The 18,861-nt window shown below is 38.5% G+C and overlaps 2 protein-coding genes across 2 annotated transcripts in view; both read right to left on the reverse strand.

The window, feature by feature from the left end:
• The window catches only part of LOC111344969 (uncharacterized), a 29,644-nt gene extending 19,671 nt beyond the window's left edge, over nt 1-9,973 (reverse strand). The window contains exons 1-18 of the mRNA XM_088756413.1: nt 9,331-9,973; nt 7,726-8,118; nt 7,361-7,470; nt 6,801-7,089; nt 5,951-6,144; nt 5,377-5,552; nt 4,837-5,012; nt 4,640-4,720; nt 3,991-4,166; nt 3,756-3,828; nt 3,553-3,670; nt 2,914-3,163; nt 2,718-2,826; nt 2,054-2,275; nt 1,711-1,824; nt 1,280-1,360; nt 824-961; nt 110-360 (exon numbers count right to left, since the gene is read on the reverse strand). Coding sequence (XP_088612539.1) covers nt 110-360; nt 824-961; nt 1,280-1,360; nt 1,711-1,824; nt 2,054-2,275; nt 2,718-2,826; nt 2,914-3,163; nt 3,553-3,670; nt 3,756-3,828; nt 3,991-4,166; nt 4,640-4,720; nt 4,837-5,012; nt 5,377-5,552; nt 5,951-6,144; nt 6,801-7,089; nt 7,361-7,470; nt 7,726-8,118; nt 9,331-9,970 — 3,591 coding nt within the window. The 5' untranslated portion in view covers nt 9,971-9,973. The remainder of the gene's footprint in view (nt 1-109; nt 361-823; nt 962-1,279; nt 1,361-1,710; nt 1,825-2,053; nt 2,276-2,717; nt 2,827-2,913; nt 3,164-3,552; nt 3,671-3,755; nt 3,829-3,990; nt 4,167-4,639; nt 4,721-4,836; nt 5,013-5,376; nt 5,553-5,950; nt 6,145-6,800; nt 7,090-7,360; nt 7,471-7,725; nt 8,119-9,330) is intronic.
• A 2,236-nt stretch (nt 9,974-12,209) lies between these two features.
• LOC148732109 (MAM and LDL-receptor class A domain-containing protein 1-like) lies at nt 12,210-18,330 on the reverse strand. Its single transcript, XM_088756584.1, has 9 exons — nt 18,243-18,330; nt 17,322-17,450; nt 16,047-16,306; nt 15,602-15,725; nt 15,090-15,212; nt 14,281-14,540; nt 13,592-13,706; nt 13,114-13,236; nt 12,210-12,430 (listed from the first exon to the last, which is right to left on the reverse strand). The coding sequence occupies exons 1-9, from the start codon at nt 18,328-18,330 to the stop codon at nt 12,330-12,332; spliced, it is 1,323 nt and encodes a 440-aa protein (XP_088612710.1). The 3' UTR covers nt 12,210-12,329.
• Between the last annotated feature and the right edge of the window lie 531 nt (nt 18,331-18,861).

An 18,861-nucleotide genomic window follows, 5' to 3' on the forward strand; every position in this document is an offset into this window, starting at 1 on the left:
ATTACGCATTTTTAGATGATTTTATCGTCGTATTGTATGACTGAATTGTTTAAATAAATTAAGATTTAAGCCTATTTGTCGCATATTTATCGGAAAATTTGATACTTACTTGATACCAACGGGTGCTATTCAGAGCCGTCTGACCATATCGCCAACGATTTCCCTGATCTCCCGACACCATCCAAACAAGCGTTTCTGATTGGTTAGTTTTAAGGTAAATACTCAGATTACCGATGTCCGACCCGTGCATGTGATACCAGAACTTAACGCAAACTGTCTCATTAGGTTCCATCCAGTCGCTCAGGAATCTCGCCTTGTCTCCAAAGTTTCTTCGAGAAGCTTCAATATAGATATAAGAACCTGCAAAAAGATATCGCGCGTCTATTTTTTTTTTTTGCCTTCGTGAACCAAATTCTGACCCTGATGAACGAGACGGCTGGGTTTTAGAGCGCTCTCCGGTAAAGTGTCGTAAAACCAAACCCAAAGGGATTTCAACAGCCAATTAAAGCGAAGGAAAATACCCTTAGGTTCTAATGAGAACTCGAGGTGAGACAAGCATGCTGCCTGAAGCGCAGGTAACAAATCGTGTGTGTTATTAGATATGCATCTCATTGGTTAATAAGGTGGCACGAGTTTTCGTGACCAGTCACAGAACGATATCAGCAAAAGTATTGTGGTCCTAGATTACTTTAAATTGGTTTGTTCAGTCATAACCGTTATTCATTTTTTGATAGAATTGAATTCGTTTGGAGCCTTTATTTCTGCTTAGCCCATTGTTGGTTCTTTCCTCACTGAAGTGATTTCTTTGCAAAGGCTGCCTTACCATCCTTGCTGAACGAAGTGTGATCGTAACTCGGCCCAGTTCCTTCTGTTGGCGTCTGACCAGAGTCCACGGTCCACTGGAAAGTGGCATTCTTGTCAGGGTTTAGTCCACAACGGCTCGTTTGAAAGTTACAGTTACCTACAAGGACCAATAGAAACTTATTCACTTAAAAACAGGAAAGAAAACAAACAGGCAAATAAACACAATCATTGAAAAATTATCATAGCTATAGAAATGCCAGATGATTCAGAAGAATGGAAAAATGAAATAAACAAGTTATTGAGAAAATTTGACACTTTGTGCATGTTTGGACATTTACTTTGTTTAAAAAGCAATTGTTTTGAGTTATTCTTCTATGAGTTAGTAAAAAAAGAGACGTCTGATTAGAATAGCTGACTAGGTCTGCAAATTAATCAAAAGAAAATTAGTATAGAAGAAACACTGAAATCGTTCTACCTCTGAAAGATCTGCATCTATTTTGTCCAGTGGAATCTTTGGAGGTACACGCTAAATCATTAAGATTGCACCTGGTAGAACCTGGAAACCAGAAAGATGAAACGCTACGTGAAAACCACTGCTACGTAAAATTCTGACTTGCAAACTTTTGTTTAACTTAATTACACAATTAAGAGAGTCACCAGTAATGACTGGCTCCCTTCATAAGGAAATCTATCTGAAATTACATATAAATCTCTTCTGATAAGGGAAACCCCTTGGGAATCTTGATATAGGGAATCCTGCAAAACATGCGGAGAACCCCTTACTACGATTTTTCATTCTCTTCAAGACAAGCAAACAACATGCAGACCCTCACTTTTTCTAGCAGACATGGTTACCCAACTGCTAACTGTTTCTTTATGTTTGCTTCACATCCTCATCTTGCTTACCGCATATAGATGGTGTGTTAGTTCCATCCTTGCAAAAGGGTGTTTGACCACAAGTGTCTGACCAGGGAATGCACGATCCATCAAGGCACTGATGACTAGAGGGACATGGATTTTCTGCCAAAAAAAATTATCATCGGTGCATTTATTAACTATTAAACGACGAGAATCTGGAAAATTGCTATTTCATTGGGAATCAACTGTCTAATTAACCCGCTTGAGCGTAATAGTCCGGGAAACTGCTGTTTCACTAATAGTCTAGGGTCCTTAGCAGTCTACATGTTCTAGACCATAGAGATATCTTCTGCTTCATGATCATTTGACTAAATACAAACAGTCAACTCACGACAGTTGCTTTCATCATCTCCGCCAGAGCAATCTTCGTTACCGTCGCACAAAGCCGTTGCTAGGAGACACTCTCCTCCTTTACAGGCGAACATATTGAAAGGACACTCGCAATTCTCTTCATCTGAATGATCCTTGCAGGCAAAGTCGCCATCGCACAACAAATTCCTCTTGATACATTCGCCGCTCTCACAGGTAAACTGATCTTCGCTACATTTGAAACCTAACACAACCGGAAAATGTAAGAATCACCGATGGAACAAATGGGATTTAATGGGCAAGTGGAATGTTTGTTAAAAGAAACTGAACGTAAGCACAGAAGTTAATATAAAGTTTCAACATACATCAGCCATTTTAGTGGTTAACATTCAGCTGGATGTCTTTCCGTAAGGTCTAAGATTGTGTTGCTGCGGTCATTAGCTTGAAACTAAAGCGCTTTTTCTGCCATGAATCATCCAAAAAAGATGCACATAGAATAATCAAATATTTAATTAGTTGTTATTTCTTTCAAACGTCTGGGGACTGAATGCCATTTACTTCATCGGCTTGAAAAAATACAGGTAACAAAGATAAATAACAGAAAGTGCTTCACGAATTCATAATGAAAAACAATGTTCTTAATTTAGTTTGAAGCCATCTTTTACTTTTAATGAAAACATAATCACCTGGTTGGGCAAAGTATGGTCGTAGTGAACAATTCTCAGTAGTTATAATGACGTCATCAAATGCAACGTTAATTTCGTCTTCAAGAACGCCTTCTCCTTTAAAAATTATCTAAAAGAAAGAACCCCATAAGAAATATCAAGCTTTGATTAAATGTGGTGACGTGAGTTCATTTCGTCCCCATTTCTCAGTTCTAACCTGAATTTCTTCTGCACCAGACCAAGCAACCTGAGCCGCTGACCATCTTTCACCGTGGTTTCCGGTCAAATTCCATATTAACAGATTCTCTTTATTTGTCTCCCGTAGATAAACTTCGAGGGTCGGCTTCGACTTAGCAGGCATGAGGTATTTGAAACGCAGACACAGGCCTACGGATCTATGGAACGGTTGCCATGGCAATAAAGAACTGTCCAGTTGTGCTTTGTAAGGGCCATCAATAAAAGCAAAACTACCTGTATTGTAAAAAGGAATCTTGTACAGTTGCAGTAACGCATCGCGTTTTCAGTGAGCCAAAGCTGGAAGGACCCGGGAAAGTGTGCCTGGGAAGTGTAAATGTTCATTGTTTCGCCAGGAGAGTGTTAAAGAAACAAAATTGATTTTCAAGGCGGCTGGAATAGCACAGCAGCCAGAGCTTATCAAGGTTTCTGCCACGACTCATACTCATAGGGCACGGAAGACAGGCAAATGGAGTTTTAGCACTGGAAAAGATTTATGCCGTCAATATTCTTCAGATTTGTGCATTTTTGTCAAATTAACACTCCTGTCAAACTACGTGATCATGAATGATCGTGATCAGTACCTATGTATAGCTCTGAGATTCCCCTCTCTCTTTTCAACTAACCTGAATAGTTAACAAAGGGTTTAGCACCGGTTAATTTCCACTTTTTGGGCATGTAATCAGGGTGTGTCCATCCGCAATAATCAGATTGGAAATAGCACTCTATTAACACCACGGCTAGTAAGTAGCTAAATGAAGTTATCAAAATTAGTTGGTTTTAAATCAGAAGACAAGTTAAAAATTACAAGAGAAAGGACTTCACCTTGAAGATGGAGATTAGCTAACAACCTCTGATCGACAATACTCTCCAGATTACTTGCAAACGAAGAGGAAACCTGTATTAATATGCAGAAATGTGAGTGGAATAGTGCACTGCATAAAATGGTCCGTATAAGGACCCTTCCTTTGGTTGTACACAGTCAGTACATCTACTCTTATAGATTTAGAGGATAAGCCATCTTGACCTCACGCTTTGTCAATAACGCCCATATACTGACCTTCACTGTAAAATTTTCCGGCTGTTTGACTGTGTCAAAAACAGCCGTGAAGGATGTGTTTACACAAGAAAGGCTCACTGCTGGGTTCACTGTTTTGTTTTCTCTTAGCGTTGAGATATTCAGTTGTAGCGGGCAGTCTGGGCAATACAAACCATCGCAACAGAACTGGAAAAATCCTATTTAAAATGAAAGTAGCGATGTTTGTATGCAAGGTTTGACGTCTATTTGAGTACCATGTTATTTGTGTTATTTTTTTACCCTGAATTGGATGAAATAGTGTCAGACTCATTTTCATCAACTATCAGAATTAATTTTTTTATAATTAAGCCTTTTTTTGGATAATAGTTTCATAGATATTACTTCCAAGTAACAGAAACATCGACACAAACGTAAAATACTCTCTTTCTATAATGGTAATGCTAATAATAAAGTTAATAAATAATAAAGTTATTGATCTTAATGATGATCATTGTAATACCAACTAATATTGATAGCGACGATAACACTGGCACAGTATTTAAAACTGAAAAAGAAAATCTGAAAGATTCATTGAGAGATAGGTGATTTTTGATCGTAACGCTTAATTATTCCTGATAATTTAGAAGTACATGAATTATCACTATTAACATGCAAGACCTGAGTAACTCACCTGAAATGCGCAATTCCTTACCAACGAAACCAGATATGGATGATTCGTGATTTTCAAGTGTCACTTCTAGTTTACGTGTCCCTATCAGAATTGAACGAAGAGGCAGCTTTTAATAATCACTACTGTGCAGTTCTTAATGATTCTTGCTTCCCGGCCATGACAGCTGACATATCTAACAACAGAAGCGTCCGTCATACCTGGTTTAGTCCAAAATAGTCTTTTCCTTGGAATAGGCCGTTCATATTCACCATTTGGTCTACGCATGCCTAAAGATGCGTGGTCCAGGCCTCCTATTTCACTCATAAAGACCTCCATTTGGTAAATGCGACATTTGTCCAAAAATACTGGTTGTGATGTTTGCTGGGCTTTATACCTTAAAATAAAAAAAAAAATAAAAAAAAACGTTAACGATCTAAAGAGAAGAACACCCAGAAACGTAGATACCGCCTGTGGCGGTTTTCTCCGCATAGGAAACGAACACGAGTAAGGCTACTTCCTCTCTGTCCTTGGGTAATTATCTTCTTTTTCGAAAGTTTTACTGTGTGAGCTCTCAAAAAGGTGTCGTAAAAAAGACCCTAACATGAAGATCGCACATAATTTCTGACCTAGATCCGGAATTTAGGGTGCTTAAGAATCGGTCGAAACTTTTTTTTCTCGAATATTTTTTAACGTACCATGATGCACATCTAAGTTTCAAGCGACCCTAATCGTATCAATTCTTATTTTGCGCGTCTCACTTGTCCCATTGTTGATGGCCAGTCCTTCTTTCAATGGTGATGATTGGTTGCCTTGACACAGTCTTTTCTGACTTCTTATCAACAGTTTCAATGCCATCCTCAGTAACATCATGTATCCATAGTTCACATAAATCATCGCATGCTACGTAAAATGTGTAATTACCACTCTCAGGAACCTGTAGAAAGATAAATGCAATATCTAAATTGACAAAGGAAGGACGAAAAACGACCTAAGGCTAGACGAGATTGCATTTTCGGTTACTTCTTTTCATAGAAGCTGTTTTGTTGCCTCTCTGTTTTTCCACCCGTTCAAGGTCACGCGATTTTGTACCAATCCCCTTGCACGAATAGAAGTTTTGAAAAAGCAATTGCACTTTTTCGACTTCTGTAGTCGTTCCGATGGTGAAACCCTACCTCAGATTTTTCTGTTGTACGATTTTGGTAAATGATATTTTCACGAAAGCTTAAGGGTGAGGCAGTCATCAACTACACAGACAGATCTGTTGTTGACTATAGAGACGATTTTAAAGAGTTTGTTGATGACCTGTACTCACAATTATAATGAAAAAATTACCTGTAAGTATCCAGTCAAGCGTTGAATGTAGTTTTCTGCCACGTTTACCGGTGTATCGAAATCTCGAAGAATTATTTGGCTTTGTGGTGTATCCCGGAAAGCAGGATTTTCGCGCATAGTTGGTGCTTTTTCAGTGTCGTAGTTAACGTTATACCATGCATCACGCCAAACTCCGTGGATTTCGCTGGCGAACTCTACAAAACAAAGATAGATGGAAGCCAAATGAATGAAAGTGAACATCCCCTAATAACAAAAATGGCATTTGAAATGCATGATGTGTACAAGAAGTTACAAGTTTTGGACGACAAAGAGTTATCAAATTATCCCTGAAGCTTTGCAATCGTTCGTTGATAACTATTATGAGTATGTGTGTATATTCATCTGGATATCTGTTCTGAAATTAGCTATGTTAACAGTGACAAGGCAGGACATTTTAAATCTCGTTCCATTATCTTAAATCTCGTTCCATTATCTTGTGACCAAACGATGCGGCAACGCTTTTCAGTCCACTAATTTATTCTTGTTTTTCTCGTTGCCATGTTCCCACCAATAACGTAGCTCCATTTTCTGCCTTTAAAAGCACACACAACCCACAATTCCTCTATTCGCTCCGACGAAGGGCTAACGCTCGAAACGTCAGCTTTTGTAATCGTTACGGTGGCTAATTTACCATTTCAACTTTGTTGATATATCCAAACTATAAAACAAACCTGCGTCAGAGACCTTTCTCTTGCGGTTCTTTTGGAAAAGGAAACTTCGCAGACACATGTCAGAGGCCATGGATACCATAGTTGTGTGCACAATTTACTTTAACCTTTTTTTTTAATTAATTGCAACTGGTGAAACTTACCAATTGTGCGAATCGCAACCTGGCAAAGAACTAGCGTTACATTGCTACCAATCAACTTGAATGTCACGTAACGTCCACGCGCTGGTGGAGAACAGCGTACTTTGTAATCCCACGACTTTCCATAGGACACAGACTCGGTACAAGATTGATGTAAACTGGTTTCATCAGTGGATACGCCGACGCTAAGAATGCCATTATCTCGTTGACAGCAGTCGTGATTTTCAGTGATCTCAACAGACTCAACATAGAGGGGCTTTTCAAGGGTCACCGTCCACCAAGGGCTGGACTCCTTTTCGAAATGAAGGCAAGAGAAAGGCTATAAAATAATTCTAAACAGGAAAACAAACGCGAAATAACACGACGAAAAGTAGATAAATAATGAGAGGAACGACAAACAAGTCAAATATTCAACAAACAAACCACCATCACAAAGACGGACAGAAGACTGTCTGAGTCACCATCAATGAAAGTTACATATAATTTCATTTGCTTTCTTAAACGAACTGGCGATGTTTAAAATATAAGTCATCTGCTGTCTCTCATTTCACATTATCTCTTACCTTTTTCGATCTAAAACATGTGGAAAAGGATCTGTCAATAGCCAGATAAGGATAATTTGGTAGCAGAACGCTCGAGCTTTGGGGCAAATTTTGACGCGATAGGAGCTTTTCTGAGAGAAAAAAATGGCGAATCAAAGAATCAATGGAGAAGTTACTGCTTTGCTTCGTTGATACCAGTTAATTATAAAAAACTAATTTTGGAAGAGTGAGAATTTTTTTTAAAGTCTTGGGTCGTATCATAAATCGGTTTAAATTAGGTTTTCATGTTTTAGAATGACAGTTTTGCTGAAAAGTCAATATGATAACAACCTAATTGGCTATTGTATGCCAAATATCTCACATGAAGTATAGACTATGGGACATACCAGCACGTTTGGAGCACAGAGCATTCCTGTACGTTTTGCAATCTTCATTCTTGATTCGCGACGAATTAGCTGAGAGAACTACACAACTCTGGTGTCCATGGTAACTAGAAGGATATCCACGCATCCATAAGGAGGCGTTCAACGGGTTGCCATCGATCCAAGCCCAGGTGTATCGCGCCGAAAAACCAATATGCAACGTGTCCGGCTTTGGTCTCATTTCTTCCAGCTTGTTAGATAAGGCAGATCTCAAGCCTTCCAGTGATACTTTGGCTAGAGTACCACCTTTTCGACTGCAGTCTATTTGAGCGTCTTTCCATGAAAGTGCGCTCTGGGTGTGAATAGAGAAACAACTGCCATGGAGATGGAAGAAATTTGGACCACATTCGAATTGTGCTGTTACAAATAGTTAAGGAAAGGACCTTTAATATGAGACTTCCAAGACATTTTCATAAACCAAGACTCTATAAAGTCCTCTGTTTGGTAATTATTACTTATACAGACTAAGTCCTTTTTTTGGTCAGTGAAAGGTTTCTTTAAAGACCTATAAATCCGTACTTTTAAAGGTTTTTCAGCAGTTTTGGCTTTGAAAGGGACGCTGTCACGGGTTGACATGCGCAGTAGCATACACTCTCTCCGAGACTTGTCACACTCGACAGCCATTATGGAAATATCGGTGAGTTGAAGAATTCTGCATATATTTTACATTTAAATCAAGTTAATCCGAAGCAAATGCTCACGAAAGTGAGTTTCTTTTACTGAGGAACCTTCGGTGATCTTTTGCAAATGTAAAAGTGCTTGTACGACGAAGCGCTAAGAAAATAGTTCTCGTGGGTGCCCGTGCAAAGGGAGAAACGTGCTGTGTACAGATGAATGTAAATGTGAAACAAGCAATAAACCTTGCAGAAACAGGGTATGCATATAAAGTTGAATACATACATATAAAGTTGTATACATTCATTTCTTTTGTGGCGTGAATGTCCAAGAAGCGTACTAAATAATTTGTGTATTCCCATTCTTCAGGATTCGGACGAACCGTCGACATCTGCCTATGAAAACCGTAGAGTTCGCCCGAGGCTTACTTGTATTCCAGTTATACTGTGTAGTAGAATAAACATCTGCCTTGAAAATGCTACAAATTTCTGTGATATCTGGCATTATTTTATTTCCCTATCAGTAAAATCGCTGTCACTGAAAGACTCATAACCTTCATCAAATTTTGCCTGCAGCCACAACTTAAATGTCTTTTCTTCCGCATAAATACACTTATGGTTTCTCAGCCACGCTTTCTTGCATACCCCTCTATCTTCAACCTTTCGTTTCCGCTCTGAGTTGATGTGTTTACCGCCATGTCCGGATCCTCCGCTAGACGTCATTTTGAATTTGTGATTGCCAGTAACTTGAAAAAGTCAGGCTGACTTTTTCAAGTTTCGATCAGCTACACGAGCATGCGCAGACCGTGACCGTGTCCCTCTAAGGATATACTTGCATTTGAGGCACGTAGATATATTCAGCAGAAAGACTGGGGCTTTTTGGCAATTCAAGCAATAGAAACGTTTTAAATACCTTCACTCAATGATTTGTGAGTAGAAGTATTCAACAACTCACCAGTTTGATTACACCTCGACTTGACTTTGATTATTTGGTCCACAGATAATGCCTGATCGTAAACCTGTAAACGGGAGATTTTGCCACGAAAGAACCTATTCCATTTGGTCGAACCTCCAATCAGCACTTCTGAAGCATTACCTAGTTCCATTTTTACTTTGAGAACTTTTTGGGTGACTACGCTATTATTGAAAAAAATGGTTGCAATCCCTGTGTGGTAATCATATGTTGTTCCAATAAAGTTCCATTTGTCTGAGTTCAAAATGTTTTTCTTGCGGAGAGAATATTCCTTTAAAGTTTTCCTATCTATGTATGTCACTTGAACACCAAGGGATTGAAGAACCACCCTCAGCGAGCAAGTGGAAAATCTATAAACTGTTTCATATTTGTAAATAAAACCAGTGGAGTTTTGGAGATACACCCAAGCAAGAATACTAGTAGAGAACCTTGTGTCAAGTTCTCCTTTATTTTCAAGGTGCACGAAACTGTCATTTATACCACTGAAGAAGAAGGAGCCACTTGGATTTCGACAAGGTCCAGGCTCAAACGTAATGTTATTAGACTTAGCTTTAGTGGCTCTATTTGGACTCAAGTCCACAGTTCCATTTGCACCCCTCAGAGTAAAAAATGCCACTGGCATAGGAACATCTAAAAGAAATAAGATAACGATTATTAAACTTTTTTCTCATGATTGCCAAACAATAATTGTATTTAATACGTTTAGTATAGTCGGTAAAACATTTTGGAAACAGACCAATGAGGCAAAGTATGCTCTACCCTAGAACTCATTCTGTTTACATGTAATTATTTCTTCCTAATCTCTAATTTCTTATCCAAGGGCAGATATCTCATCAACTTGCGCAACCCGAGGCTCTTGAACATTATCTGAGAATGGAATACCATACTCGAAATCAACGCGAAGAGAACTCAAAATCTGTATCAAACTGCAATTAAAAAATGAAATTTTCGAAGTGTTACCCTAGAATCAACCAAAGATTATTACCATGAAGAAGTTTTTATTTGGGCAACTGAAATACTATTTATTAGATCGATTTTAAAATTTTAAAACGTATCGCTGGACATCATACCAAGTGGCTGTTCACAGATGTACCCTTTCAAACTATTAATTGCACGGTTGATCATTCCATCGCCATCCATAACCAACCCAGTCTGAAGACCATCCTATCGCATTTAAGAAAGTTCCACATTTTCCATCTCCACTCGGCTCTCCCGGGCCCCACAGATTATTCGTGTTAGAAACCATCTGTCCATCTGTCCAGACCCAATCAGTACTTTGAACAGTCAATCCAAGATAAATTCCACCGTGAATGTCAAATTTTAGTTCTCTCCTTCTATTGGCTACGGCGTCCAACGTGGACGCGTCATTGAGGACGGCAAGGTCGGCGTTGGATCGGTGGCAAAACGTCCGTGCATCACTCCACTTTAAGGTGGGTGTTTTACAGAACAGAAAGCACGAAATACCAGCTCTGTACCAGCCAGGTTCGCATCCAAAGGTTATGTTACCACCTGAAAAATGAGATTCATTACTACAGTACAGGCCGAAATACATCAATTATTAGATATTGCTTTCTTATTTATGAAACCATTACTCGTCTAAAAAAGGTTACTTTACCTTATCTGTTCTAAAAGACGACTTCATGAATTAGCTCAGTTACAACGACTAGCGTGGCGTTCGAGCAGAAACGATCGCTTTGCGAGAGTTATCTTCTTTTGTATCCTCACCTGGTTCAGAAACATTAAGAGCATAAAAAGAGAATACTATTTTTCTTCCACAGCAACTGTCATTTCGGGGATCATTAAGACTCATCATCTGACCATGCGGACCTCTATCAATCAAATAAATCTTTCGAGCATTTTTCTCCGCGTCACTGCTGAGGACAACAACATCTAGTGGAAAGCTTGTGTAATTAACAACATCCAACTTTGGTGTGATGAAACTTTTTCCCTTCAGCACTGCAGGGTAGATAAAATATGGCATCTCTTCCGGATTTCCCCATGGTTTTTCCAGAGTGAATCGAAATTCCTCGGAGTAAAGGCTGTGGTCGGAGGGCTGCAAACCTATTCGAAAGGCTCGGCCCTTGTACGAAGAAACTGTTGAAGGTTTTTGATTCTAGAGATGAAATAGGTAAAATAAGAAAATATGATACAAAATTATATAAAAAGTAGAGAACAAATTTAATTGCAAAGATAAGATAGAGAGGGAAGGGTAAATTAAAGAGATTCAGATGTTTTGATATGTCGAAGATTTACACCTCGTCGGAGATAAAGAAAGTCAGCCTAAGAAAGGTTAAGTGACCAGAAACAGAAAACTATTTTAACCAATAAATTTAGCCATTTAAAGCATATTCGCTTAACATTGTAAAGTACAAAATCGAAACTGAAATGGCGAACCCAATACATTGTTTAAATGGGAGAGAGATGTACCTTTCTGGAAACAAGTTCCCCTTTGGAAGGTTAGGTCGTCAAGAGCTGCATTTCCAAAATCACTTCTGCCACTGACCATACCATCTATGACTACCTACAGAAGACAATCGAGGTAACATCGTACCTCGCTACTAGTACTTTTGTAAACTGTCAGTCTTGCGGGGTACGTCATCGATGGGGACAATCATCGTAGACAAATGGTTTACCATGTTTGGTAAAGAAATATCTAACAAGTCAGACAGAAAGGAAGATTCATAGCGATAACGCCAATCTAAATGCTATAATTCCTTAAACGTATGCAGTGAATAATGGCAATTGGTCACCATCTTGATAGACGGTTAATTGCACGGCTGTAAAATTATAAAAAACGTTTTTAACTTCCAATAAACCTACTTTATACCGTCCTGTCTCGTTGAAACTAATTTTCTCGCGTATCCATTGATCTCCTCGATCCTCAGACTGAAGCCAAACCGGTTTAATCCTGTTTTCCTTATGGTTCTGAACGTAGATAACAACACAGCTCATGGTAGAACCAAACATGTGATAGTAAAATGTCATGCATTGTGGTCCCTGCATCCATGGACTTTTAAGCCTTGCTGTGTCTCCACGGCGTCTAGGAGCCGAAGCCTCAATATATATAAACTTTCCAGATCCTCTGTTTGGGAATAAGATGATGAATAAGCATCTGATGACATCGTGACCCATTTTATGACATCGTTCTTTCAGATTAAGTTTCTTACTCCTTGCTCTGGTAAAACCTTCACGTTTCAAAATCGAAAAAAGACGGGATAACGCGAAGAGCAAGCACAGTTTGGTCAACATGATAATGAAATAGAGCTAATGGAGATGATCAAAGAGATAAAGATTCATAGGTACAAATTCCCTGTTTGTTTCTTGTTACTCAAACCCTTATTTTCTTCGCCAGGAAACCTTCTCCAATGTTCTCTTCAAGTTGGAACCTCTTCAAATGTCATTATATACCATTTGTACTCTCCTTCACAATTGAAATCTGCTTTCATCGTTTTCGAATTTTTTAAATTTTTATAAAAAAAGATACTTTTTTTTTTTTTTAAAAGATAATTAAAGGGCTATTTATCTGCCTCAGGATATCAGCGTTGGCGAACTTTGGTTTTTGTTCGACGCGAGCCGGATATGAATCGGTTACGTAGCAAAATAGCGTAAATTTTTACAGTTTCCTGGTTTTTTTTTCCTTTTATTTAACAGATTTAGACATAATGTCATCTTCAAGTAAGTTCTCCAGTATGGCAAAAGTAAAACCAGAAGAAGCAAATTAGACTTGAAAACTTCTATTGTTTTTATCACTTTCCATAACATTACCTGATGTATGATCAGCTTTCGGCCCAGTTTTAACGCTTGGAGTGGACATTCCAATTGACCATTGAAAATTTGCCTTTGTATCCGGCTTCCAAAAGCAAAAATGAGAATCAAAGTTGCAATTTCCTAGGAGAAAACGGAGAGAAAGATAAGAATTGTTAGTGATTCAGTTGTGGTAAAGTTTTGTATTAGATATTTTCCAAACGTAAACACTAAAAATGGAAAAGAACATTAAAAAACGAAACAAAAAATCAACAAAAACACACAAAAAAATGGAGTTGCGAGACTTAATGATAAAATCTAATAAGTCATAATTCATTATCTTGACGTCAGTTGGACGTCAAATTTAAATCAAAGATGCACAAGGGGGTGCATGGAAAAAGGAATGTGATTGGTCAAAGGTACCATAGAATTTCACCAAGGAAATCAACTAAGTAGCGCTGCAAGTTATTATAAAACAAATTGTTCAGCAGATATGTACCTAACTGATCGCTTGAGTTTTCGGCTTGATTTACACACATTCCATCCGTCAATATCACATCATCGACTGCAATTTCCCCTTGGTAACTCAGGCCAACGACTCCTCGTAGCACTACCTGCCAAAATGTTGTCATATTTCTCATTTATTTTCAACATTTTTGGTCTCGTAAACAATTAAGATTTATGCGTATCGACATCACATTTGATTCGGTGTTATTGATATTTCAAATTTTCTTGACACTTGGTTTTGCAAGAACGCCCGAAAATAACGAATAAGGACAATTTCTACACCTCTATAGCCCATAACACTTTCGTAACAATTGAAAGAAACAGAGAAACGTTGGCAGGATATATAATTTTTTTATTTCGAGCAAATTTCTTCAGTTTGCCCATCTGTTTCCCTTTCGACCGTTCTTTAGTTTTGTATAAATCTTTTCCAATTCGAAGCTACAGCTCTGATATCGAACTTAATTTCCTGACTGGAGTGTCATGAACAAACCCGTCCCAAATTATGGGAAAAATTGGTTGACCTCAGCCGAATTCTGGTTGATGCTTTTTCTTCATAGTTTCTGTGGTGCTTTCAAGGGAGGAGGAGGCTGGGAATGTAAGGCTGCAGAGGAAAGAGTTTCTGTCAAGAGACTCATTCCGTAAGAGTAGGTTACCCTATCGAGTCCATGAGATAAATCTTACCTGAAACTCGCCCACATAAGGTATATCGACAACGGCCTTTCTCCACTGATTGCCTTGGTTTCCTTTCCTTTGCCAAATCAGGTAATTATGCAGCTGTCCCGCAGCCCTCATTAAGACATCAAGTCTTCCTATATGTAATCCATACATGTGATAAAAGAAGTGGAAACATTTTGGTCCCCAGATGAAAGGACTCAGCAGCTCTGCGAACTGATTTTGTTTTGCTGGATGTGACACATTGATGTGGATGTAACTTCCACCTCCTGTAAAGATATGTGCGAATAGTTACATGCATTGACAAGCAGCCGCAAGAAAAAAAATTAAGAACATTATTGTGGTTAATTTACAACAGCGACCCTTGCCTTAGCTTTAAGCTTAAAGTGGAGGAAAGTTACTCAAAAGCGGCGAGCAGATGGTAGAATTCGGTTCAGATATTGCCCAAAATGCAAAAACTGTTTTACCTACTCAGTAAATACATTAGATGGAGGGCGGATAAATAGTTGAATTAGCAACATGCCATCCTGTCATTCAAAGCTTAACCAGTAGCGGTAAAGTTAGTAATCATTTTTTCGACAGGTAAACGTGGATGATTTGAAAAGGAAGTCGGCAGAGTCAACTTTGGAGAATGGAGTATTCGGGGAAAATTCCCAGGAAATGTTTCCTGCTGAAGAACAATTATCAGTCAAAATACCAGGGATGGGTTAGAGCGGGAGAAAAGGTGTTTTTGAGCCATAAGTAGCTTTTTGATCATCGTTAAATTCCTAATTCCTGTGCCGTTCTTGGCTAGAAATTGTTTGCAATCAACTACTTACTTGTATGGTCTTCGCTCGGTCCAGTCCCTCTGTTTGGTGTTCCATCTCCTCTTAGTATCCAATCCATTTGGTCTACGTAAAGATTACGCCATCCGCAGTAACCCTCATCAAAAGTACAGTTTGCTAGAATTTCAAACAGTTTTTAAAAGAAGGACGGAAACATCAGCGAAACAATAAAATGGAACGTTATTTGCATGGCCAGAAATTAAAAACGGTTACATCTCGTCGGGTGACTTATACCAAAAACGCATATATATTTGTTAAATGAATAAAGGCTGATGGTTTCGAAAGAAACTGTTTGGGGCTGCGTCGGTGGGAGTAACGAAATAATTTGGATATATCAACAAAGTTGAAATGGTAAATTGGCCACCATAACGATTACAAAAGCTGACCTTTCGAGCGTTAGCGTTATATTTGTTAAAAACGCTTCGCTTTCTGAACTAAAGACTTCTGAGAAAAAAAAATTGTATCAAGTTATAAAAATTTACCTGACATTTATCTTCCTTACGTACCTTCAAATGCCCCAACTGAAGTGATATTCTCAGGGGAGACGCACGTTAGATTCGTGCTAAAACTAATATCATCAATTGCGATATCAGCAGTGTAACTTACGCCTGCCATACCTTCAATTATGACCTGAATAGAAATGATATATATGTCAGAGTAACAATTTAAAAGGGTGGTTGGCTAATTTATATGGTGAGTTAGGAGGACAAGGTTTAAGTGAAGACTTTGCGGGATTTGAAAGTGACGAGGGTTAATAAAGATGCTTGATGCTTATTCGAATGATTAGTTAGGAAGTGGTATGGCAAAAAAATGAGACTTATGGGTGACTATGAATAGAATGGTCAAATACTATGTAACAGCACTCCAAAAATAAATCATCTTTGATCCTTCAGGAGATTTCTTTTTCCATACCACATGGTATAATTTATTGAATGAGATTTGCCTCGCTACCTGGTAACTTCCGCTGTAATTCAAGGTTGTGCAGCCCTCAGTCCAGCCGTTGGATAATTTGCCTCCATGACGGCTCCATGCCCTCAATTCTATTCCCATCTGATTTTTAACATATACAGACAGACTCTCAATGGCTCTGCCGTACATGGAGTAGAAAAACGTTAAACGCTGGATGCCTCTCATCCAAGGACTGTATAACTTGGCCCTCTCGTGATATCTACGTGGAAATGAAGTTTCTATGTAAATGTACCAGCCATTTCCTGAAAGAAAATTTAGTTGGAACGTTAACTTGGAAATATAGACTTTGACTGTGGGCGTCCAACATTAACAAGTTATCTAGCGTTACCTCTGAAAAAATTAAAAGGTTATGGATTTGAATGTTCCTATACGATTAGGAAAGCATTTTTGGTTTCTGAAAATTTTCACAAATCTTGGCATAAAATTCCGCTTAAATTTTATTAATGTCCCTATTCTAGGTGTAAGTTACATGCATTAAATGTGAGATGCATTAAATACGAGCCCAAAGGTTTATGAAGAAAAAAAAACACTATGATTGCGCGTAACCTCGATGCTCCGAGATTGACACTGCTGCCTAGCAACATAAAGTACCTTTGTAACCGCTTGAGCTGAATGTTACCGCTTCCGAGAGAAGCTGAGAAAAATTTTCTGGTTTGATGAACGCCTCCGTGATTAGTTTTAGACAGAAAATTTTAGTTAGCGTTTCAGGTCAGGATAAGACCTCGTGTAGTGAAGATCGATTTTTAAATAGAAGACGAGTTATACCGTAATCTTCGATAAAGTAATCAAGACCGCGAACGTTGCTAAGCAACAAGTTATTTTGTGATTACGTTAACTCGTAGTTGTGACTTAAAGCGAAACTTATAGCTAGTTTTTTACTTTTCTTATTGTTCTTTTAATTGCCAAGTGCTCGTTATGCAAACTGAGATAACATTATTTGTTAAGCTATGATCGCACAATACTTAGGTAATTTCTTCACGTAATGATTTCAGTTCACCGCTTAGGAACGCCTCAAAGAAAAGGAACAAGATAAAGAAAGAAAAGATCCTATGTTGGTTTGGTGTTTATCGCATGCGTGTGTATCAAACCGGGAATCGAGCGCCAGTTCTAACTTGAAAAGAAACATTTACAGCCTTGCATTTCAACTATCTCATCAGCTTTTTAACCATTTGATTTGGATGTCAGATGACATCATGTTTCTCTTGTGTTTGTTGAGCTTAATAGAACTGGTTTGGGGTGTCACCGTTCTCTACGTACCTGAGTGGTCGCTGCTCGGTCCTGTGTTGAAGCTAGGAGTAGCTCCTTGCCGGAGTAGCCAATCAAAATGATCCCCTCTCCTCTCATTCCGCCAGTTACACAGTGTTTTGAGATCAAAGGAGCAGTTTCCTAGAAAGAAAAGGGTTACTAAATTTAAGTTCTATTAGAATGACACCACTTTTAACCAAGTTATCTTGGTGTATTAGGGGCTCGTCGTTCACCATCCTCATATCAGTAGTTTTCAAGTCGCGATAAAACATTCAAACCAACCGAGCATACGTGTTTTGGTAATTATGCTCATGAGCCCATTTTGAGTAAGATCTTCAACGAGTTACGAAATGACTAGTTTATAAACAAGGTTTGTACGCTCCAAAAATAAGTCAAATTCCATGAAAAAGTGTAGATAAATGCAATTAAAACAACACACAGAATCCATAATATTCGAGGTGTTGTCTTCTTGTTCTTAACAGATTCCAAATATTAATAACAAGTTCAATGTCACCTTTTGAATGAATTGTTTTAGTTAGGAAAATTTAACGAAAATTTAAGAGAAACAAAAGACAGGATAAACTGCAGGGAAGTTAAGAATATATATACATTGTAAATTCAATGCCTGAAGACACTACCTGTTAAAAAACAAACACTTAAAAATATTGGAATGCTCACAAACACCAAATCCATTTTACGGGAGTGCCGTTTCGGATGATAGGTTTGGTGGAACCAAAACATTTTCGGATGCATTTTGCAAAAAAATCCGTTTATATGACCATTCCAAAGAGCAGACAGCTGCATTTAACAATGCACAGATTAAAACTGAAAAACTAAAACGAAAGAGCTGGGGTGTAAAAATGAAAGGCATAGACAACTTATCAACTTATTTGCTTTATCAAACCTGTCCTTATTCCCAAATGGATTACTTACCTGTGAGGTTTTGCGAAGAGACACCACTTGTTGCGAGAGACACATGTGTCAAAAACCATAGCAAAAATCCTTCAAGAAACTTGAACATAGTAATCTTGAACTGCGCACTGTATAGAAAGTTGAGAAGAAAGATGGTAAGAATGCTTTGAATTTCCTTTCAGTCGATTATCATTACGATTTTATGTTTGACTATATGTCCGATAAGCAGTGATAAACAACAAACGAATGTCTTAAAAATTTCTGCTCCCGCTTCCCACCCTCTCCCGCCCCTGTTCTTCCGGGCTCCCGCCCCCCTGCTGTCCCCCCTCCACAATGAAAGCCGCAAAACCCAGAGCTTCTAGAGGAGATGCGCAAGCTGAATGCACTACACGGAGTCACTCATAACCCTAAAATAAAAAAAAGTTCGAGACCTCTTTAAAGACACTTGGTCGTTTAAAGCCTGCTTTTAGCCACGAATGGTCAATTGTCAGTTTGGGAGAAAAATTTGTCAAAACTTTTACCCAACCAGAGAACTTTATCGCACTTCAAGAGTTGAGAATATTCCGATGTCCAAATCGAGAATATTCCGAAAAGGAGTCGACTGTTTGTGAATCACAAGAATCAAAGTCAAGCTAACCAT

Source organism: Stylophora pistillata, chromosome 4 (assembly GCF_964205215.1).
Source record: "Stylophora pistillata chromosome 4, jaStyPist1.2, whole genome shotgun sequence".
In the NCBI taxonomy this organism is placed as follows: Eukaryota; Metazoa; Cnidaria; class Anthozoa; order Scleractinia; family Pocilloporidae; genus Stylophora; species Stylophora pistillata.